This window comes from Hydractinia symbiolongicarpus, chromosome 11 (genome assembly GCF_029227915.1).
Source record: "Hydractinia symbiolongicarpus strain clone_291-10 chromosome 11, HSymV2.1, whole genome shotgun sequence".
Lineage (NCBI taxonomy): Eukaryota > Metazoa > Cnidaria > Hydrozoa > Anthoathecata > Hydractiniidae > Hydractinia > Hydractinia symbiolongicarpus.
The window spans coordinates 7,621,507-7,644,726 of record NC_079885.1 but is presented as its reverse complement, the minus strand read 5'-3'; the positions used below and the strand labels follow the sequence as shown (position 1 = coordinate 7,644,726).

The window sequence follows — 23,220 nt, the reverse complement described above, 5'->3', positions numbered from 1 at the left end:
GAAAAAGTTCTAGAAGTTTGATTTTACTTCGCCTTTACTTTATTTAAGCAAATATAAAATTTATTAAGCTTAAACAATATAATATAATGTAAAAAGCATTAATAGCTTAATGGAACGACGCTCTCCTGTTTTATATCTAAATAATTATGGTTGCAAAAGTAATGTCTCTGGATTATTTAAGAGAAGAACTAATTACTTCATATCTCTATATCAAAGAACATTTCCAGACAGAACATTTACATATGTTAAAAAAATTATTTACGTTTATTATTTACTTATTTATTTTGTATTGAGGATTCCGATATTATCTAAGTCACCTCTGGACCTAATCAAGTAACTGCTAAGTGAATACTCCAAAAGAGAGAAATTTAGTTATTTTATGATTTAAACTTTATTTACCACCACAACTGTGAGAATATGGGATTTGCTTTTTTACTTGAATGGCTACCTTGTTCTCACATCTGTTATTGTTGCCTTAAACATGCAGATCAAATATTTTTATCCATACTAACAATCTTGTAAAATTTTGTTCTGAAAAACTTTTTTATGCTCTTAGGTCAAGGGTATATGGTATCAAAGTCCTTTACTCCAGTTGAGTTCCATTTTTGGAATGATACTAGCTGTGGCATTACGCCATATGTGTCTGGAGAAAAAACTATCCTGGCTGCATATCAGAAACTTTCACGAAATTACACAGTTATTCTGTTCGATCTGAAGTTACTGCCAAGAGATTTGGCAATCCTAAAGGCGCAGTTAGTATATGCTGCTTCTGGTGAACAGGGAGCACTTGTGGCAGTTACCATCGGTGTTCTTAATACTAACTATACTAGTTGCTTTAATGATAAAACATTTTACGAAAGCTTGGATTATGCATCACTTGTTCCTTGGAGAATATATAAACACAGTGATGGAGATAGTGTCATATCGCCAGATATTTCAAATATTATCCAATTTTTTTTAAACAAGAACAAAAATTCAGCTGGAATAATCCCCTTGGTTTTATCTTGGACAGTGGATGGTGCTACATCTAACATAAGAAATTTCAATTCAATGTCGTTAGATATTTTCTACAATCATCGAGACACTGGTACGTACAGAGTTTACCCAAATATATGCACATAATCAGTTTCTTATATAAAAATCTGAACAAAATTTTTCTTCTAAAATAATGTTAAAACAATCTGGCATTGTTATTGTTTTTAAATTCTTTAGCATGAAAGTATGTAGTGATATTGGTTTAAGTAAACCTGTACATTACCTGCCCAAGTGATGCAAAGACGATGGATTAGGCAGAATTTAAACACAAACTCTTTTTGCTGGGCAATTATCGGGGTTATTGATGAAATGCCATCTCTTTAGCACATGTATTAGATGGAGATAGGATGCTACCATTGTTGTGATATATTAAAAGGGCAGGAAGCTCTTTCTTTCTTGTTCTCTTCACGGCATAGCTCCATAGAAAGTTAATGTGGTTTACTTATAGTGCTATATTTTACATATGTATTGTAATTATTAAAAGTATACTTAGCTTAATTTTGCTTTTTGAGTCCTTTTTAATAAAGGAGTACATTGAAGCAAACAGTTCTAGATACGTGCCATTCAGGACAATTTATGTGAATTATAATAATGAGTGCTGTGTAAAAAGTTTAATAACTTTTTCTATTATACTTAGGTGATAACTTTCTTTTGTTTCCATCATCATATTTGAATCCAAAGTTTCCTCCTGGTAAATATTCAACAATAACGTTCTCAGAAAAGCATCAAAGTTTCTCATTTTGGTATCACATGAAAGGCTTTCATGTTGGGACATTATATGTTTGGCTTATTGACAGTAGAAATATTACTCGCCCTTATCCAGCGTTCGTTGTGCAAGGTAACCAAGGATTGAACTGGAAGCGTGCAATGATCCATATTGAAAATGGTATTGTCCCATGGAAAGTAAGATTAACTTAAATACCTAATTCATTCCAATTTAAATTTCTTTCCTATATTTTAAAAATATTTTCCTTCCTTAAGTTTAAGTATCTTTCTAATTTTTTGTGCTTTTTAATTTTTAAATTTTAGATTACATTTTTGGCATACAAAAGAAATGAAAATGTAGGTGATATTGCAATTGATTCTATTGAAGCATCGCCTTTGTATTATAATGACACGTCACAACATGAATACAGAATGGAAGGTAAAGTTTTGCAGTACCTTATTGAATATGTTAAATTTATTGTTAATTTGCACCACATTCAAGTAATTGTCTTACATGCATTTTTGTTGGTTGATTTTGTTTCGCCCATGTATAAGACCACATTTGTTTATATTTTAACCTCTTATTTTTTCTATATTTAACACATGTATAAACTTTAAATTTTTTAGGCAGTCACAATTACCTGGAGCGATTGAAAACTGTTGGTTTGCCTCAGCCATTGATTTTGTTTACATTCAGTAATGTTTTGAATTCAGCTTCGTCTTTTGCAACGTTTAACAAAACGTTAGTAGGACCATCATTTAAAACGATATGGACTGAAGACAAATTTTCCTTTCCTGATCATGCTGTCCAAGTTTTTCGAAATGCTGGAAATCAAATTTTGTCTGTGGCTGATATTCAAGATGTGGTTGAAGTTGTTACAACAGAATTCACGATTTTATTTCATGTGAAAATAACCTATTGGACACATCCTGTCGTGGTGATCCAATTTGGAGAAAGCGGAGATGAAGTTTTACGTGTAGTTATTGATAATGACAAATTAAGAATAAGGTAAGACAGTGTGTGCTCCTAGTTTTTATCATGCCAAGTAATTGTGTTTTTCTATCCTATGTACTAGCAATTGTGAAAAACACAAGCAATGTTTTCCAGATTAAAAAAAACCTTTATGCATCAAAATAGTGATTTTGTATCTGTATGATTATTTAAGTATTTTAAAATTGTCAGCGACTATAATCCCTAACAAAAAAAGTTTACATTAAAAACTTAATTATCTTGGATGTTAACCTCATAATAACTGTTGAAAAGGTCTGTATGGGAAAAGATTTAGCAACCATATAGTATCGGCCGAGATAGCAAAGGCAATATCTTAAGGTCAACATTTAAAGTAATGACCTGAAGTAGACAGTTGATATTGACATTATTACATGAATTTACCACACTCTACGAAAGGAAATAATATACAAGCAGGATATAGAAAACATCTTTTTTAAAAAAGTTGCATTTTTTTTATAAACATGTCGAAAAATATATTTGAATTATTTTAAGAGTTAATTTAAATATTTTGTAGTAGTAGGCAATACTAAACTAAATTTTATGGTTATGCGAAAGAGTTTAACCAATCACATGCGGTTATTTAATACTATTGATGCCACCTTTTTACTTCAGTAATGATTGCTTATAATCCTGAATTATAAATCTTATAGACATGGCAGTACGGATGTGTATGAGTCGTCCTGGAGATTCACTGAGAACACATGGGCTTACATTGGAATAACATACAGCAATAAGTTAAATGTGTATTTTAACAACGCAGTAAGGAAATCAGATATAAATTATTTTTAAGTCTTTCTTAAAACTTTCAACTGTATTTGGTTTTTCTCAATTTAGATAGAATTAATAACACCATTGTACCTGGCCGAAAAACCAGACAGGACAATGTAAATCAACAGAAAGAAATTAGTAACAGCTTCTTTTTTATTTAGATTGACAGAATAAGTGGAGACTACAATACAACATTTCCTTCTTCTTTGCATTTTTTTGGTGACCCTTCCAAAATTGAATCTGATGAGTCATTCGAAGGGCTTTTTTCCTGTTTTCAACTCTACAATAAAAGCATTACTCCATCACAAATCGAAGCCTTAGAGTTTTGCCCCAACAGAATAGGTACTTACAATGTTTATTTTTATATATGTTTTTTATGACACAATAATATAAACATACCTAGGTGATAATGTCTTTTATTTTATTTCTCTAAGCAAACAAGCCAGGACTATACTTTCAGACATTTGCATTAATTGCGTAGTCATTTTCACCAATTGATTTTTGTTGATAATGTTGTTTATCTTAACTTTAAAACCTCAAGCTTATATTTGTTAAGTATGATGCATGATAGTTCTATTTTGTCTGTCTATTGAACCACATCTATTTTCCTACCCTCTGTAAAATATTTTTATTTCTTCCTCCTAACAGACATTCACAGACACACAAATTGTAATCCAGAGAATATATGCATGGAGGACAAATTCCCCTGGATTTTCCCACGACTAACAACTAGTATTAAACATTTCTTTAGACTCTGTGATATGTCCGAAGAAGTGTCATAACGGTGGAAACTGCATCCCCTTAAAAGCGGAATGCCATTGTCCTGAGAAGTTAGGAAGATACTATTTAAGCAACTGTGATTATAGTATGTACAATTACCATGTTTATTATAAACGACTGCCCATGCAATGTAATGTTTTAATTTTGTAGAGTAAACAATAAGCATGTATACACATTTCAATAGGTAGAAAATAAGCAGATCATAGTCTTAAAAGAATCATCCAGAAAAAAAAATATTCACTTAAAAATGGTGTAATGTGTAATGTGTGAAGGGAAATATATGGTTAATGAAAGTCTTGTATTTCTAAAACATTAATGAATTTGCATGAAAAGTCACCTATTATTTTGCTGTTTGCACCAGGATCCTTTAGAATTGCAGTTGTTTATGTCAGTGAAAGAAGCAGCAGGGGTTACTTTTGTTTCTTTTTTGCAGAATCCTTTTTTAAAGAAAACAATTTTGGAAAAAATCTTGTGCATGGTACTAACATCAGTTGAAGTTTACTATTATGTCAGAAACTAAACCTCTGCCTATGTGAGATTTAATTGATAAAGCTGAAAAGAAGCTTTTGTTTAATCAAATTCAATATATTTCTCAGGTTTATCAAATTATTATGCAACATCTATATATCACAGAAACTTTGACTTGGAAGACTATGCCAATGAAACACATGAAATCACAAATTCTCCTCTCAATCAAGCACAATGCTCTAAGAATGTCTTCACAATTATTACTTCAAATCCAGGGAGCTGTTTTGCAGATTTATCAGGATGTCCTAAAGGTTTCTTTTTGTCATTTTGGTTCTACGTTGAAGAATATAGAAATATTGGTTACACTGACATTTTTAAATTTGGCAATTTGATCATTGCTGCAAATTTCACATTTCAAGCTGAAAACCCTAGTTTAATTGTGGGAACTATAACATGGCAGTCAGACAAAAAGGCTTGTACAGGCCAATTACACATACCTATCGAAGCATGGGTATACTTCAACGTGTGGGTAACTTTAACGAAAATGAAATGGTATGTTAATAGTGAAGAAATGTATGGTGATGCAACTTGTAAAGATTCGTCAGATGTTGTCGTCAATGGTGATGTCTCATTCGCTTATGGCAATGCACTAAAAATTTGTATTGATGAGGTTGTGGCTTTTAATTATACGCTTAGCATTTGGAAACACAGAGCTTTGTTATACCAGACTATTGCAAAGGTTGTTAAAGGTAAATACTTTGTTTTAGTGAGATGACTTATGAAGGTTCTACCTTTTGCTTCCCTTGGATTAATTTATGTGTTTCCTTCGTGATAGACAAAAGCCGTAGCAAACCTATAAGTAACCCTTCTGAGTAAGAGCCTATGTAAATGTTCTCATATTCTTATTTAAATAAAGTCTTTTTTACATCGTCATAAATGGGAACAAATTTTCCATGATACTAAACTGTGTTCCTTTTTTTTATAACTTGGAAAGTTAAATAAAATTTCTTCTTTATATCTATCAATTGTTTATCTTAATTTTTATTTCTTCGAAAAATTTGCAAATGTCCATAAATTTTCAGTTTTGTTGTTGTTAGATATATATCCCATGGAGCATTGTGTTTTTTCAATCCTGTGCGATTATGGCGTATCTTAAAAAAGTAGAATTAAGAATCTAAAGAATGGTTACAATTTTTTTTTATCTCCTTACCACCACATGGACTGCTTTGGTGTAAAAACTTTCGAAGAGAAAGTCACAACAACTACCTTATAACTTTTTTTAAAGATTAAAACAGGGTTATCAAACACAGCAATTTATATTTTTTATGGAGTATAAAAAATAATCTGCCATCAAAAGAACGTTTTCATCTGGTCAACATGTACAGAAGCCCATTAGGGACATAGTTTCTTCATATTTAGTTTAGGACATGTTCATAAATGAGTTGCTGGAATTTGCCTAAAATTGGACATTTTCAATTTTGTGAGTTTTTTTATGTCTGTTTTGCAAGTACTATAAAATTTCACCATTACTTTTTGTAAAAACTTAAGGAGAATTATTGCCCTATTAGGACATATACTTGAAATGATTTAGGTCAATTATTCACAAAGATATAGCCAAAATGCCTGTGGACAAAAAAAGGATAAGAAAATCACACCCCTAAAAAACAAATAGGCATTTTTGTAATGTCCAATAGACTGCCACCTATTTTTGAACATGTCCTTTACACTACTATCTACACTATTCACACTACAGCAAAGAAAATGATTCATTCGAAGTCAACAATTACCTAGCTAATTAAAGTCGACAATAAAAGTTAAGAATTATAATAATTCTGATAGAAATCCTACTTAATGAAACTTTAACAAAAAAATATAGTTAAAGAGATGACACTTTTAAACCATACTATATTTTAATTTTGACTTGAAGTTTAAGAGAAGCAGGATCAGAATCCTATATCTGTTGTGGAAGTCTGTCTTTGGTTTTCTTGTGAAAAAATACTCCTAAAACACCTGTATTTGTAGTTTTAATTCATACTGTACCCGATCAGATCGTTTCAGGTTGTTTGCTTTGCTAAGTAAATGTCAGGTATTAATTGCTGACGCCAGCTTAAGCATTTAGTTCTTTTTTAAAAGGGCTAAGAAACGAATTAGTAAGCTTAATCCCTGCACATTCTGAAGATTGTCGTGTAACAACACCACTCAGAAGGTCAAGGTAGAAGAAATTGTAAACACTTCAGAACCACATTGACGTCTAGACAACCTGTTTATGAATAATTACTTTGTTAAAATTTTTAGTATTCTTTTTAGCGGTAATAAAGCTATACAGTCTGTAAAATATATTAGGTATTGCTAAATTAAAATTGTTTTGAAGGAACAGAGACAATAACGAGGAGCTGTATTTATTCAAAAAATGCTATGTTACTAGATTTAAGAAGGTAATTAATACCTCTAAAAGGATTTTAAAGTCATTGTATTTGCGTCAACTGGTTTTATGTGCAACAAATTTCTATGCAAAATTTCAAAAGATATAACTAGCTAACTAGTTCAAAAAGTTTGAAGTTCATTATATTAGAAAACTTAAAGTTAGAAACAAGGTAAGTGCTTATATCAAATAAATTTTTGATATCCAATTTTAAGTTTTATTTGGATACTTAATATTATATTTAAGAGAATTTAAAATGTTGTTTTTGCTCTCAGTGATCTTTGTTAGCTGGACTTCTGTGTAGTCACTAAAGTCGAAAACCAACAGCCATTTGTTTTATAGCCCCTGTGTAATCAATTATTTTTTGTTTTTCGGTTTCTAGTGCAGGTTAGGTTATATTTTTAATGTTAACATCATGTTTCATGTTTAATAAAACCCTTTTTCCGTGGCCTTTATTATTTAGCTTATTCTCAGGTTATAAGCTCGTTTGACCCAAGTTTAGTCTGATTTCTATAACTGTAATTCCTGGGCAATTGTTAACCTTCTATTTGCAAATAAAACAAGCAGCTTTAGAGTTATATTAGTAGTGCATACTATCTTAAGCAAATCTAAACTTACTATCTATGATAAATACTCCCTAGTGGGTAGGTTGCACGAAGCGAAACGAACGGCGAATTCGACAGCAAAATGTATCTGAGCATGCATAGTTTTGTTTGTTTTAATTTTGCTTCTAAAAATTCGCTTCGCTGAAAAATAAAAACAGTCTCTACTTTTTAGTGGGGAAGTATTTAGCTGTAAACTTTATTCAGACAGAAGCAATATTCAGTGTTTATTATGGAAAAAAACAACAACTTGAAAGAATTAGCATATTTTTCGATGTTATTTAGTCTAGTCTATACATCACAGTGGAGCATTCAAAATCTTGTGATATATTTATAGCAGAAATATGTTTTTTTTCTCAATTATTTTTTAATTTTAACCGGAATTGTGGTTTCCTGGAACACCTTTGCACTGTGCTTTTTTTTCGAATAATTATTATATGTAGGGATTTTTCCTTACTATTGCTAAAAAATTATTGCTTTCTACAGAGAAAGAAGCAAGGTAAAATAAAAATTTATGGTCATTGCTTAGCATAGGTAACAAAGACAACTCAAATTTAATATAATAATTCAACACAAAACTGGTGATTTTTAATTTTTTTTTATAAATACCCTTTTCAGGTAAATAAAAATGACATTTTAATTTCTATTCTTCTATGTTCCTATATTACCTGTAATTCTTTCTTTTAACGTTTTAATGTTTTGATACTGAGTTTTCATTATGTTTATAATCTTAACTACTATTATACTTATAGATCCATATTTTCAAATGAAAATTTCGACAACTAATGGTGGAGCCACACAAGCAGGACTAAAAAGCATGGTATTTTACTTCAGCTTCGTACATTTCATCTGTAATATAATGTCTGCTATCCGTCTGTCTTTCTGTCCTTCTGCCTGTGGTTAATGTCAGAAAAAAATTGTTATTTTTTTGACGCGAAACTAACAGCTGGTTGTTTAATGGGCTTCAAAATATCCAGTATTTGTAATATATGCATATTTCACTTTGGGTTACAAATAGATTTTTGGGTCGATATCTGCCCTTCATCATCATCATTCTCGGCTTAACGTCCGTTTTCCATGCTAGCACGGGCTGGACGGGGTATATTAATGGCCCTCTTCCAATCTGATCTAGACTGTGTTAGATCTAAACTCAACTTCCTCTGCATCAAGTCTGTCCTTATAACCTCCTGCCAAGTCTTTCTCGGTCTGCCTCTGGGCTTTGCCCCAGGAACTATCAAGTCTCTACACTTTCTTACCCAATTATCCTCCTCCATTCTTTCCAAGTGCCCCAGCCAGTTCAATCTTCTTATCTGGATAACATCTTTAATTCTACGGAGACTTAGCCTGCTTCTAAGCTCATCTGAACTCTTTCTGTTTCTCAGGCTGGCACTACACATCCACCTAACCATTCTCATATCATTCCTTTCTAAACGGTCAAGATCCTCCTGCTTCACTGCCCATGTTTCACTACCGTACAACATAACACTTCTTACACAGGCCTCATACAACCTACCTTTTACCTCAATTGACAGGACTCTGCTAGTCAACAAAGGAAGTAACTCTCTGAACTTTTTCCAAGCAGAACCTATCCTGCAAGTAACACTTCTACCAATACCCCCTTTACTGCCCAACATATCACCTAAGTAACAGAAGTTCTCAACTATCTCTAACGAGCCACTGTTGTACATCTTTAAAGCTGGAAATACTTCATTCTCTATAATCTCACCTTTGCAACGCTTGCATACAAACTGTATGTCAGCTCTTAACCTTCCACTAATACTACTGCACTTCTTATGTACCCTTATAATGTACAAATCGAAATAAGATTTTTGTTAAAAAACAAAAACGATAAATATTCTTTGCCTTTTGATATTTGAATGAATTGAATAAATAACCATGGAGAAGATTGATTTCAAAATGAAAATTATTAGAGGCTTATTATCGATTGGTAGCCATTTATATTTCTAAAAAACTTTGGTAAAGTATATATAACAAAATAAAGAATCAAATAATGTTATTGTTATCTGAGATTGATTAAGATTTTAGTAAAATCACCTTTTTCACAGAGCTACTACTCTCGACTTTATTGTTATTGGAAATAACAGCTTCCTGAGAGATTTATCAGATATATATATTTCCAGCTTGTTTGCAAGTATATATATGAAATAATTGCAAGTATGTTTATTTTATTTCAGCTTGAAGAACATATTCGGTCACTGTCATCACTGAAGGGTGCAGATTTTAATGCTGATAATGGTATTTTCGCGTAAGTTTTAAAATATATGACAGAAATATAAAGTTTTACGTTAAGGGAATTAATTTTTGCAGAAACTATTTTTTTGCGAGAAATGTGCTGGAAATTAAAATGTAACTTTCGCAAGAACTAATTTTCGCAAAGATCGTAGGTCCCAATGCTTCGTGAGAATTAAGATTCGCAAATTTCGTGTAAAAAGAATAAGATAACATTTGGTTTTCACTTCATACATTTTTTCAAAAGTTTTTATAATGGAGAGAAAATAAAGACTAATAAAGTTGAAAATATATGTAGTTTTTAAGTAAATTAGAAGAAAACAATTAGTACAAATCGTTTTTCAAAACAGAGAAAAAAAATTATGTGGGAATTAATTTTTGCGAAAATTAACAGCAAAACTAACGAAAATTCATTCTCGCGAAACTTAATGTAGACAATAAGTAGATAATAGTCTAATTACGCTTTTTTATCAAAACCTTATAATTTTATGTAAAAGGTCCAAAAAAGTGTATTTCGCGAAGTTCGATTTTCCTCAATCAGTCATCTCGAGCAATCTTGCATAGACTTTTTCGCAAATGAACTATTTTAAGGTTTTTTGCGAAATATTAGTTTTATTCATCTAGTTTTTTTTTTGCATTTTTTTTATTTATTCTGTTACATGGGCACAATTACTTACTGCTGAAAAAAGTAACTTCTTGATGCCTTTTATAGGTCAAATTCTACGTATGCGGAATTGGATTTGCGTTTTTTGATACAGAGTAGATTGAGTGACGGTGTTGAGACTGAATTGTCAAGCACTTACATAAAAACAGATGGTGGATTTAATTATACCATAACCCGTGGTGAAGAAACAGGTTCGCTCGTTTGTTGTTTTGTGTATTATTCGATTATGTGAGTTTGTTGAAAATCATAACAGAGAGAGAAGAGAGCACATTACACAAAGCTATTAGTGTGTAAATTGCAAGACCAGGCAGTTTTTTTTATATTCAAATGCAGAACTCGCGTTTTTCGTCAATCATTGCATTTTTTTAAAAATATTTCTGGAATATTCTCAATGTACTTTGCTAATTCCAGCAGCTGATTTTATGGCCTTCAATTACTTTTCTCTCAATATTTTTTTAGAGAATCTTTTGGTAAAGGTCTAGCAAGTGAATTTATAAATTTGGTATTTGTAACACACAGGGGAAAAAAATGATATGCAGTTACCTCCAGTCATTTTAATTCCTAAAGCTGACCTACTGCGAAAAAGCAAGTTAAGCTCATGAAAATTCCTTGAAAGTTATCTAGGAATCTTTTTATTTTTTTGAAAAATCTTTTTTGGTTCTCGAGTTATGTCTTCAAATTTTCGCTAATTATGCGAAATCGTGACATCATCAACCAGCTTTAAAACTTGTAATTATTGGTATTTAGCATAATTTAACTAAATATTAAGTTTTATGTAGAATGTTTAAAACGCTAAACTGAATGGCTAAAAATTCTCAAGTTTGACAAGTTGACAAGCCCGTTTTTCACAAAGGATTGGAACAATTAGAGAATGTTCCAAATAAACATTACAAATAATTCCTTTAGCTTGTAACAAAAGCATGATACTATTCTATTTTTGACAAATACAAATTCTTCGTGTTTGATTTGCTTAAAGTTTACCTCCTGCAAAAAATAATTGTCTAGGAATTTGTATATTTTTTTGAGAAATCATGATTGGATCTTAAAAATTAGACTTCACTGGCCTACTAATTACGCATGAAATGAAGGTAATTCTTGCAAAAATGTCAGGAAAAGTCAAAAAAAATTACTTTATTGTTCGTTAATATAAATTAGGTGCAATGTAATAAATGTTAGCAAATATGTGCAGCAATGAAAGTTTTTGTTTTGTATTTAGACTTGCTTTTTAAACTTCAACCTATAAAAAGCTCAGGTAAATCAATGCTTCTTTGAATATATTCCATATCAACGCCAAGGACTATGTTCCTCTTAATATCTGTAATAATACTAAAATGTCTTTTCAATAAAACACTTTTCAATAAAAATTCAACACTGTGAAATAAAATTAGAAAAACTACTTTTTAGAAAACTATTTTGCATCATTCAAGTTCTTAGTAATTGCAAAGTCTATTTACTGGACAGACGAACTGTTGGATAGGGACAGCGAAGAATTTTTTGGCGTTAACAAGACATTGATTAATATGGTGAGTCGTACATTTCTATAGAATTAGTGCCAATCATCCTTTTTTTTCTTTCAACTTGTCCACCAGGATGTTGTGCATTTTTTAGAATACCTGTAAATTGTTTCCTTGCATTTTAGATGAAATCCTACATAGATGTGACCTATCCAAAACTTAAACTGTACGAATCTTACGAATTTGGATCGTTGCAGTTAATGTAAGTTTTTTTTCGTTGTGCATTTTTTATTTGTAAAATAATTTTACTTTTCATTTTTTAAAACTAAATTGTATTGGTATTAGGAAATCAAAGATTGGTACAGTAAAAGGATTTATGAATGTTATTTTGAAAGTATTCTTCAGATATGATTATGGTGCAGTGGCTGGCACTGATGCATATCTTTATAATGGTTTGGATTACGAAATCCAAATGACTAACAGCACACGTAGTACGTTTTTTTGTTGATTATTACTACAGTATTCTATTAAAAAAGAATTATTTAAATTAATCCTTAACATCTCTAAATATAATAAAGAGTAAAAACAATTAAGGTTGGTGGGACACCAAGTATAATGTTATATAAACGTTATTAATAAATCCTTTTATAATAATAATAAGAAAATAGAAGAAACGTGATATTCCATGTTATAAAAAAGATTTTTTTTGCAAAGACTTTAGGTGTGCCTGCAAAGAAATTTGTTTATACCATGTTTTTTTCTCTTATTGCGTATTTTAACTTCTCATTCCAGCAATTTTTTGGCAAAAAAACATATATTTTAATAACGAAAAGATGCTACTATCAAACTCACATGTTACATTCTCATATACTGTTTGTTTTTTCAGTTCCTGCTTTTCCTGTGACATATAATGTCAGCGTATTCAACGAGAGCGCCATTCATATCAATATCACCAACCCAGAAATAATAAACAAAAGTTTCCATAAAGGTTACGTGGTCAAGGCATCTATTTTTTTTCCTGCTAATGGCGCACATTTTGGGGATGAAACAAAAGTATTCTATACTGGAACAAATCTCATCCTATATGCTGTTACAACTTTTCGAAGATACACTTTTACAGTATATAGTTTTTCCCATGAGGGATGGAGTCCAGCTGGAGTTGAAACTGAAATTATAACTCCTTCAACCAGTACGATCTTGTTTCTCAAATATTTTTTTAAAATGTAAGGTCTTTTTGCATGGTGTTGCTAATGTGCAATGTGGAAGTCCTAACATCTTTAATTTTTCGGAAAACAATATTTTATAATTCAGCCAGCGTCTTCCCAAAGAAAAGATCGATAACTAACCAGTTCTTTTCTCCAGTCGTTTCCAATACCCCTGTGTACCACCTTGCAAGCTCCAAATTAACTTGTTCACAGTTGCGTCCTGTTATTTTAGGAAATTTGGTACCTCCAATCATTGAAAGTGTGGGAGATGTTGATTCAACATCAATTTCTCTGTCTTGGAAGAAGTATGATTTACATCATTATAACTCACTAAATATGCTTGCATATACCATACTATACAAAAAGACCTCTGATCCTGATGTTGCGAATATTTCGACATACAACATGATAAATGTGAGCTCTGTACAACAGTCGTATACGCTGACAGAATTGGACGTTTTCACTGAGTATCAAATTTACTTGGGTACTTGGAATGATATTGGGCTAGGAGCACTCGATGGTCGAATACAGCGAAGTGGTCCTGGAGGTAAAACACCTTAGCCCTATCTCTGGTGGGTTATTTGCCCCTCCCCTCATTTATAATTGTTAAAGTTATTGTACAATAGACAATCCCTCAACTTGAAATTGGTTAGCATATTTTTTATGATATTTGTTACGCATTGTTAAATTTGGAAGTTACATTTGTATTAATTGTTTTAATATTTAATCCTTTTTGTTTGTTTTTAGTGCCAGAAATAGCACCTAATATCACTTCGATAGAATTAGTTGAGAACACAATGGTGAGATTGAACTGGAGTGCTTTGCCTGAAGACATTGATCTATACAATGCTTATGAGTTGTCTGGCTACGAAATTGAGATTGTGCCATTAGTTCCGTTATTAGTTTCCAGTGAATGTCAATATTTTATTTTTACTTTAAACGATATAAGCATCACAAGTTTAGAACATACAACACACTGCGAGCCAATGAAAATTTTCAATGTAACAATTGCAGCGGTGAATCTCAAAGGACGTGGTGTGAAAAATGAATATTGTTACACATTAGGGAGAACAAGTATGAGTAATTCGTTTATGTTCTACGTGTATTAATTATGGTGAAAAATAAGCACTTATGTCGTGCCAATTTAGACATACTCTTTTAAAAGGTTTTTAAGGCGGTTTTTAAAATATTTTATTAATAGAAACTGTTGAGATTAAAACTTTTTTGCAAAGAAAACGGTAATATTAATTTACTAGATTTTGCTGTTCAGGCTGTTCTCCATGGAATTATTTTGCAGGTGAATAACCTCTCTTTGTGACCTAAACTAAAAGCTAGCGCAAAATAACAGAAACACATTGTAAAAGGTTGGACATAATATTTAGATTTAACTGGATATTTTAAAATGAGAATTATTTTAAAAACGTAGATCAGAAAAAATAGTTGGTGTATTATTTGAGTTACAAGTAGCCTAACTAAATATTTACTAGCCTGAATATTTTTAAGTTACAGATTTAGCTTATTCGAACACTATAACCATAAATATTCTGATTTGAATCTTTATACCCTGATGCCATGCTTTTAAAACGTTATTTAAATGATTATTTCTTCACATAGGTTTAATTTGAATTTTTCACTTGAAATATTATCAATTCATTTTTGCTATAGTGATGGTGAATTAGTGGTAATTACCTGGTTCTTTTATACTCTTATGCCTGGTTGTAAAAAAATAATACTTAACTAGACCAGAATGTAATTTTGTTACTCTGATTTCTCGTTCTAGCTCCGGGGAAGATTACTGTTTTGAACGTGACGTTTGGTGATGCCATGGAAAACGATACTACGTCAGAGAATATTACTATTGGGTTGATACCTTTAGCAGAAGAAAATACAGTAGTCACATACTACCAAATACACTTCAGAATAATGAATTGGGAAGATGATTGGAAAGTGTTCAATGTTAGTATCAACCACACGATGGAGGATGTAGAGCTCTGGGACAGTCAAAAGGAAGGATTCTTTCAGTGCCCACGATTGCAGTTAAATGGTTCAACTTCTCTTGTTAAAGCCTCATCAAAGATCGTCCAACACCATCTCTTTCCATTGATATATTATACCAACTACTCAATGATTGGCAAAGCTTGCAGTGAAGAAGGTTGCAGTGAATTTAATATGAGCATTTTATTCCGAACGATTGGACATATTCCATTTTGTCCATCAGAAAATATAACCCTGTTTAATACGAGCTCCACTTCTATGAATGTTTCATTTGCAGAAATAACCCATTTTTGTCTTGCTGGTGAACTTTTGTTTTATGGTGTCATTGTCATTGAAAGTGAGGTGTATGAAAAAATGATGTTAAATTCTTCCTCCATAGAGGAAGTCAAAAAACTGTCTCACTTTAATAAAACTTTGGGAACAGAAATTGAATTTTTTGGTTTGCGTGAATATTGGAATTATACTGTTCTTGTTTATGCAGAAAATAACTATGGAGTAGGAAACGTTTCTGTGCCAGTTCATGCTATGACTGATGAAGATGGTAAGTTTTTACCTGTTGTGATTAGTATTGTGTATTTTTGTATGTATTTTCAAAAAACACTTTATTTAAAATAAAAAATAAAAATGCACGAAGCTTTTTGTAACAGTGTTACATTATCAAGTAAAAATATATTTCTAAGGTAACGACATTGTACACATATCTACAGTGAAATACTTAGTTTCAAATCAAAAACGGTCTAAAAGGACGATTAAAATTAGTTTTTTTATGGCAATGTTTTTGGAGCTTAAACTAATCCCTCCTAATATATCATATTCTGTGTACCTGATGTTCTGCATAACCAACCTGTAATACAATGACATGGTTATGGTGATATTGTTAATACGTATCGCTGTAAATATTCCCCTAAAGGGAATGTACCACCTTGGGGAATTTGGAGGCGTTTACTGTACATTAATCTGATTTAAGTATATTATATCCTTTTCATTAGTTCCACATGGTCCACCTTTAAATTGCGGTATTGTCCATTACAATTCTACAACTTTTTCACTCTGCATTGGAAAACCCAATCGTTATCTAATCAATGGAAATATCAAATACAACATCAGCGTCAAAAATGGTTATGGTGATCATGTTGAAAGAATTATTAACGTGACTGGCGATGAAACGTGGACCATGTTTGCTAATATGACCAAATTTATGTATCACAACATAACAGTGACGGCGTTCACAAGAATAGGTCCTGGACCATCTGTAATGTTATATAATCGAACATTGGAGGATAGTAAGTTGTTTATGTTGTGTGTTTTATGAATAAATTTTACTTTGAAAACATTGTATTTGCATTTTTGATTATCTCATTGTCCTCCTGACATGTTATGTATGATATTGAAGGGTATATATTACGAAGAAGAATTATATAATTTGATTTTATTAAATCCCAAGGATTAGAAAAGAGATTTCTACGCCATGTTTTTAGTAACGAGATTAAAGTTTTAACAAAAAAGTCGACTATTCATATTCATTTGCTATCTCTCAATCAGGTCCTTAATACATAATTAATGTTTGTTGTGGTATGGCAGCGTAAAACAATTGTTTTTTAGGGTTTAGTAGAGAATGAAACTGATTAGTTAGGCTTGTGATATCAGAAGATGCGAATCAGAATTAAAATTTTTAAACAAGCAGTACTAAAACAGTATCATGCATTCTTCAGTGAAGAGGTGTATCGTACTCCAAACTTTAATTGCATTTCAACTCATTTAACCCTAGACAGTTTAATCGAAATCCTGTCTTATTCAAACAACTAATAGAAACTATCCCTGAAGCATTCAAAGTTATTGATATTTGTCTTGCTTACTGACTTATTTTTACACAAGGGCTAAACAATAAATATGTTATAAATATTCCTATGTGTTAGGTTTTATAATAGATGATGAAAAAGAACAGTCATATACTTTAGTACCTCTTTAGTATGTAGGATGATTTTGTTTTTAATTTCAGTTCCAACTCTTCCGCCTGCAAATTTCTCAATGATCGATATAACAAATGATTCACTGAAGTTAAAATGGAGCGATGTACCACCACGCAGCCTTCATGGTGTTTTGGTTGATTTCAATATATCTGGACAAGGCTTCCTGGAAAATGGAACAGTACAGACGTTAAATTTTTATGTGAAGGATTATGAATATACTTTTTTACATCTGTTTCCAGCTACGCTATATAAGTTTCGGATACGTGCTTGCACAAGAAAAGGCTGTGGTGAAGTTGGCAATGTCGAAGGAAGGACTTTAGAAATGGGTTTGTGCTTTTGTTGTTTCATTGTGCTTCCTTTTCGTTGACATACGATTAAAATCAAATTATATCGTACTAATAAAGGAAGTCAATAGAAGAAGTTCCGTGAATTATATCCCTACAAACAAGATACTATTCGCGAAAGTTAACAAACGCGAAAATAAAATTTAAAAAGGCAAATAATTTGTGAAATTTTATCTCAGAATGAGAAAGACGACAATTTCATGCACGCAAAGAAAAAAATGAAATGCTTACTCCAAAAATCATAAACTGAAGTTTATTTATAAAAAACTAGAAATCATTTTTTTATATTAGTTGGAATGTTGTTTAAGAAAAATGCATTTGTTTTAAAATATTTGATAGCATTTATACTCATTTTCGAAAGAATCATCCGTAAAAATGAATGCCGGCGAAATTTTTCCCAACCAGCGGAAATTAGTAATCACAAGTTATTTAATGTTGTTTCCTTATTTTATCACCCTATTTTATTTCAGTACCATCTGGAGTTGTTAATGACATTAGTGCTACTAACTTCACAAGCAATAGCTTTAATATTTCTTGGTCCAATGTTTATGCAATGGAGAGACGCGGTGTAATCATTTATAAAAACATCAGCTTGACAAATATTCTTCATCCAGAATGGCAAAAAATGGAAGATGAGGTCACTCTGTTCTATTTAAGCAACACTACCCACGTGTTGGCTAATAATTTGGACAATCACACTTCTTATAAGGTTAACATTGCCGCTTACACTGAAATTGGAGCAGGTCCTACTACTGAAGAGATTGTATACACGACGAATGAAACCGGTAATATTGTTGTTTTATTTGCAAAGTAGTGTAGCGGAATTTCTTTATATATGCATATTAAAACTGAGTTCGGTAAAGTGAAGAGAAAACAAAATTCAAATGTTGAATTATTTTTAAAGCTTATAAATAGCTAAAGAATTTTATTTACTAAATTGCTTTTTTAAAAAACTTCTAGTTCCAAGTGCTGCACCTCAAAATGTAACAGGAGTTGATACAAGTAGCAACAGCTTAAATGTGAGCTGGCTGCCTATTCATCCGAGTGATCACGAAGGAGTTCTTCTTGGATATTACATTAAATTCGACGTTGAGGAGAGTTTTACTGATACCCGTGGTAATAAATTGCATGGTCACCTTTTATGTGTTGGAAAGGAAAAAACAAGTTGTATCATAGCAGGACTGTCATTGCATACACCCTATGTAATTCAAGTTGCAGGATACACAAGCATTGGATTGGGTCCACTAAGTGCGAAAATTAATGCTACAACTGGAGAATTTAGTAAGTATTGTTAGGGATAGCGAAAAAAAAACCTTCTAGCTACCTAGTGGCCTTGTAGCTACCATTTATTATTCTTTTTTTCTGATTTTAACAACCAGCATTTTATATGCTAAATGTAAAAACTGGTCACAAAGTGAGAAGGTGAAAACTTGCACTTCACTCCTTTAAGTCATACTTGATTTCCTAACTTATAAACGTCCTTACAATTTCCCTGTTCAGCTGACGGTAACTGGACAATATGGACAAATTGGGGCGCTTGCAGCAAAAGTTGTGGTTTGGGATATGAAACCAGATACAGATGGTGTACCAATCCTGAACCGGACTCTGGTGGGGATTATTGTCCGGGAGTAAATCAGACATTCAAAACATGCAATAATTTTACATGTCCTGGTAAGTATTAGAGTTAGAGAACGATGTTTAAACGCATTGTTGTTAAATATCTCTCTTCAAACTAATTGGTGTGTTGGAAGCCTTTTAAAATTATTATTTCCCAAAAACATCTAGGTTTTTTCTTTTTTTTTTTTTTTTAGGATTTTATCTCAGTCGAGAAGGAGAAAGCTGTGCTGATTCCTGTCAATCCCTTGGAAAAGATTTCGACTGTGCATTTTTCATGGATTTAGGCAATTCAAGCGCACGCTTTTTAGATGCTATTGATGTAAGAGATTACACTCGATCTGTGGATGTCGCTTGCAACGTAACTAAAAGTAGAAGTGTGTATAAAAGAGCCATTGATCCTGTCTATGATGTTAAAAATAAACGCTGCAATGGCTTCGTAGGTGTACCGAAAAGTATTTCCTGTAGTGCTAAACCGGATAGTTCACAGAGGCGATTGTGTAGATGCATTGATGAAGGTGATCTTTGCGTTTGTTCTTTTGCTTTTTGACTTTTAGACAAGGTAAACGATGTTGATTTATATTCTTTCAAAACACTTTTTAAAGATATTAAACAACGTTTTTAATTTCAACGGTAATAGATTTGATAGATTCCGTTTGAATCTATAATCACGAAGAAAAAATGTTATCGCATAATGCACATTTTGAAGTCCGTCGCCACAAGTAGTAATTTCAGCTATTTCTATATTGCATTTACCCAAATTAAACTTGTTAATGTTCACAACGGTTTTCCCAAATATTTCCACCCTTTGTTGAACCTGACGTAGATTATTTCGTTTTTCCGGCGTGTTACACAGTGCGATTTGCTAATTCTAAGCGCTGTTTAGCCTGCTTGCCTATGCAGAAGTTACACTTTTGCAGCCTGCAGAGTAGAAAAAAAGGTCAAATAACAGCCGTTGTGCCAAATTTTTGGTCACAAATTGTTAATGTGTAGATTAATTTGAGCAGTTTTAGATCATTTGTAGATAATATATGACATGTTTTCAACCTTACACTATGTATAGAATCAGCTCAGTACAGCGAATGGGCGAATTGGGGACTTTGCACGAAAAGTTGCGGTTCTGGAAAATATCAAAGATATAGGGAATGCCTTTCAAACACTGGTTGTACAGGCTCTAATGTTGATTTTCAAGATTGCAACATTAATCCTTGCCCAAGTATGTAGCATTGTTCATTTATTTATTTTTTTTATTGATTTTATTGATTAGAAATGTTTGTAGGAAATTGTTATTGCAACAAGAGCAAAACAAAGTTTTTATCACGATTCAATAATGCAACAGCTGCGTAAATTTTGTTAAAAGCGGTGATAAGATTTACTTTTACTACCTCAGCCATCTGTTGTTTTGTTACATTTTTGTAACAATTCGTATGGCTATTCATATGTTTTGTTGTTCTCCTGTTGATCTTTATTGCTACTGTCAAAATGAATGTAAGAACAAAAAGCTAATTCAGAAGAATGTCGTTGCATCCGTCTAGTTTTCTATTGTTTTTAGTTGATGGTGAATGGGGTGATTGGACGCTTTTCTCAAATTGCAGTAAACCATGTGGTTTTGGAAAACGTGTCAGGACAAGATCATGTGATTCACCGAAAGCAGAGTATGGCGGTAAAGAATGTGATGCAGATGGAGGTATCGAAGAATTGGAAGGGTGCAATCCGTATCCTTGTCCACGTATGTGTCTATTTTTTAAAAAATTATATAGTATATCTTAAGTAATTCTGTTTTCTGATGAGGTTAATAATTTGTGTTGTCCAATTGTTTCAGTTACTTACCCTGAAAAAGGGATATAGATAAGCTGAGAGTCGGTACTTTCTTGATATCATTTGAAAGAAACAAAATAAACCCTTTTAAAAAAGGTCTTGGGGAAAATGAGTTATAATATTTTTTTTTCATAACCATACTGACTTCCTGTGCGCACCCTTGTATAAGGTAAAGTTTGAAAGCCACTCTATCGAAAAAATAATTGTACAACTGCAAGAACTGGAAAAGAAAATAACAAAATGCTAGTATATGTCAAATTTATCTTTTGTTTTATTATGATATACTCCATTTAATACCAAAAAGCCCAAGTTGACATTTTATACTGATATCAGCATTTCATGTTGAATTTTATAAAAAATAGTTTCAACCTGATGCGGTGTCAATCTCAAGCATCGTTTTAAATTTGAATAAATATTATTTTAAAAACACTTCTCTCGTGTTTCCCAGTGCCGTAGGAAACAATTTTAAGAAGAGGTAAGGGAAGAGGGTTTAGGAATAAGGGATGAAGGGAAAGAGGTGGCTTGTTAAACTAAATGTATCCGCGAGGGAAAACTATAATTTCGTCTGAGATTTTGAAAATATGGCACCTTTAAATAGGCAAAAAATGTATTGAAATTTTATTATCTCAGTGCAACGGATTGGTTTTGTCGAAAAAAATGATATTGTGACAACACTGCTACATGAAGGAAAGAAATTGTTTGGGGAGGAAATTTTTCGGGGAAGAAATTGTTTGGGATAGAAATTGTTTGGGGAAGAAATTGTTCGGGGAAAAAATTGTTCGGGGAAGAAATTGTTCGGGGAAGAAATTGTTCGGGGAAGAAATTGTTTGGGGAAGAAATTGTTCTGGGAAAAATTTGTTCGGGGAAGAAATTGTTCGGGAAGAAATTGTTCGGGGAAGAAATTGTTTGGGGAAGTAATTGTTTGGGGAAGAAATTGTTCGGGGAAGAAATTGTTCGGGGAAGAAATTGTTTGGGGAAGAAATTGTTTGGGGAAGAAATTGTTTGGGGAAAAAATTGTTCGGGGAAGAAATTGTTCGGGGAAGAAATTGTTCGGGGAAGAAATTGTTCGGGGAAGTAATTGTTTGGGGAAGAAATTGTTTGGGGAAGAAATTGTTCGGGGAAGAAATTGTTTGGGGAAGTAATTGTTTGGGGAAGAAATTGTTTGGGGAAGAAATTGTTCGGGGAAGAAATTGTTCGGGGAAGAAATTGTTCGGGAAGAAATTGTTCGGGGAAGAAATTGTTCGGGAAGAAATTGTTTGGGGAAGAAATTGTTTGGGAAGAAATTGTTTGGGGAAGAAATTGTTTGAGGAAGAAATTGTTATTGCTGAATTTAAATTTATGAATAGAGTCTAAGAAAAATTTCGAATGCTCACATTTTCTTGAAATCGTTGAACTAAATATGTCGATATAGCAACTTGGAATTGATTTTGCTTGTATAACAAGTCTGAAGTGCAATCTATGTTAAATTTACATAAGAAATTAGATAGAATTGAAAATTAAAAACACGCTAAAAATGCGAAATTTCAGATTGCGAATAAAAACTGCGGAATAAAAGTTGTTTAATACCTGCCAAATTCTTTTCTTTCGAATTTTTTTTCCGAAATAATTTATTCCCTTAAGTTTATATACAAATCACATGGTGGTTCAATTTATTCAAATATCTTATTGTCCTTAGAGCATGGACAGTGGGGTCCATGGCAATCTGTTTCGGAGTGTAAACATTCTTGCAGTTTGAATGGGAAGAAAGTACAAATGAGATACTGTACACATCCTGTGCCATTGTTTGGTGGACGAAATTGTGTTGGTGATAATAATAGAACGTTTCCGTGTGAAAAAAATTTGCCATGCACTCGTAAGTATCTCTATATTAAGAATAGCCACCGTATTCTGTCTGTCTGTGTGTCTGTCTATCTGTCTATAAACTACGGGTGAATGTATGGATATATCTACAGGCTAGCCACTAATCGCTGTTTGTCGTTGAGGTATTTTCAAAGTTGGGGGTGTTGTAACCGAAAACGACATTATAATCGCGCCTATAATGATAGTAATAACCCCCGTACAAGCAAATTTCATTGTTTTATGTTAACAGACTGGCAATAAAGCACGAAATAAAG

At 32.1% G+C, this 23,220-nt stretch overlaps 1 protein-coding gene across 2 annotated transcripts in view; it reads left to right on the top strand.

The window, feature by feature from the left end:
• LOC130614680 (uncharacterized) overlaps positions 1–23,220 on the top strand; it is a 67,103-nt gene that overhangs the window by 34,565 nt on the left and 9,318 nt on the right. For both annotated transcript variants that reach the window (XM_057436116.1, XM_057436117.1), the window contains exons 18-45: positions 557–1,087; positions 1,673–1,938; positions 2,065–2,179; positions 2,368–2,749; positions 3,403–3,511; positions 3,682–3,862; positions 4,272–4,385; positions 4,897–5,517; positions 8,545–8,612; positions 9,988–10,058; positions 10,755–10,897; positions 11,923–11,958; positions 12,111–12,229; positions 12,346–12,422; positions 12,506–12,651; positions 13,047–13,349; positions 13,598–13,912; positions 14,113–14,439; positions 15,146–15,901; positions 16,350–16,643; positions 17,360–17,656; positions 18,145–18,459; positions 18,635–18,955; positions 19,175–19,345; positions 19,486–19,806; positions 20,352–20,504; positions 20,841–21,017; positions 22,782–22,958. In XM_057436116.1, the coding sequence (XP_057292099.1) occupies positions 557–1,087; positions 1,673–1,938; positions 2,065–2,179; positions 2,368–2,749; positions 3,403–3,511; positions 3,682–3,862; positions 4,272–4,385; positions 4,897–5,517; positions 8,545–8,612; positions 9,988–10,058; positions 10,755–10,897; positions 11,923–11,958; positions 12,111–12,229; positions 12,346–12,422; positions 12,506–12,651; positions 13,047–13,349; positions 13,598–13,912; positions 14,113–14,439; positions 15,146–15,901; positions 16,350–16,643; positions 17,360–17,656; positions 18,145–18,459; positions 18,635–18,955; positions 19,175–19,345; positions 19,486–19,806; positions 20,352–20,504; positions 20,841–21,017; positions 22,782–22,958 (6,906 nt within the window). The remainder of the gene's footprint in view (positions 1–556; positions 1,088–1,672; positions 1,939–2,064; positions 2,180–2,367; positions 2,750–3,402; positions 3,512–3,681; positions 3,863–4,271; positions 4,386–4,896; positions 5,518–8,544; positions 8,613–9,987; positions 10,059–10,754; positions 10,898–11,922; positions 11,959–12,110; positions 12,230–12,345; positions 12,423–12,505; positions 12,652–13,046; positions 13,350–13,597; positions 13,913–14,112; positions 14,440–15,145; positions 15,902–16,349; positions 16,644–17,359; positions 17,657–18,144; positions 18,460–18,634; positions 18,956–19,174; positions 19,346–19,485; positions 19,807–20,351; positions 20,505–20,840; positions 21,018–22,781; positions 22,959–23,220) is intronic.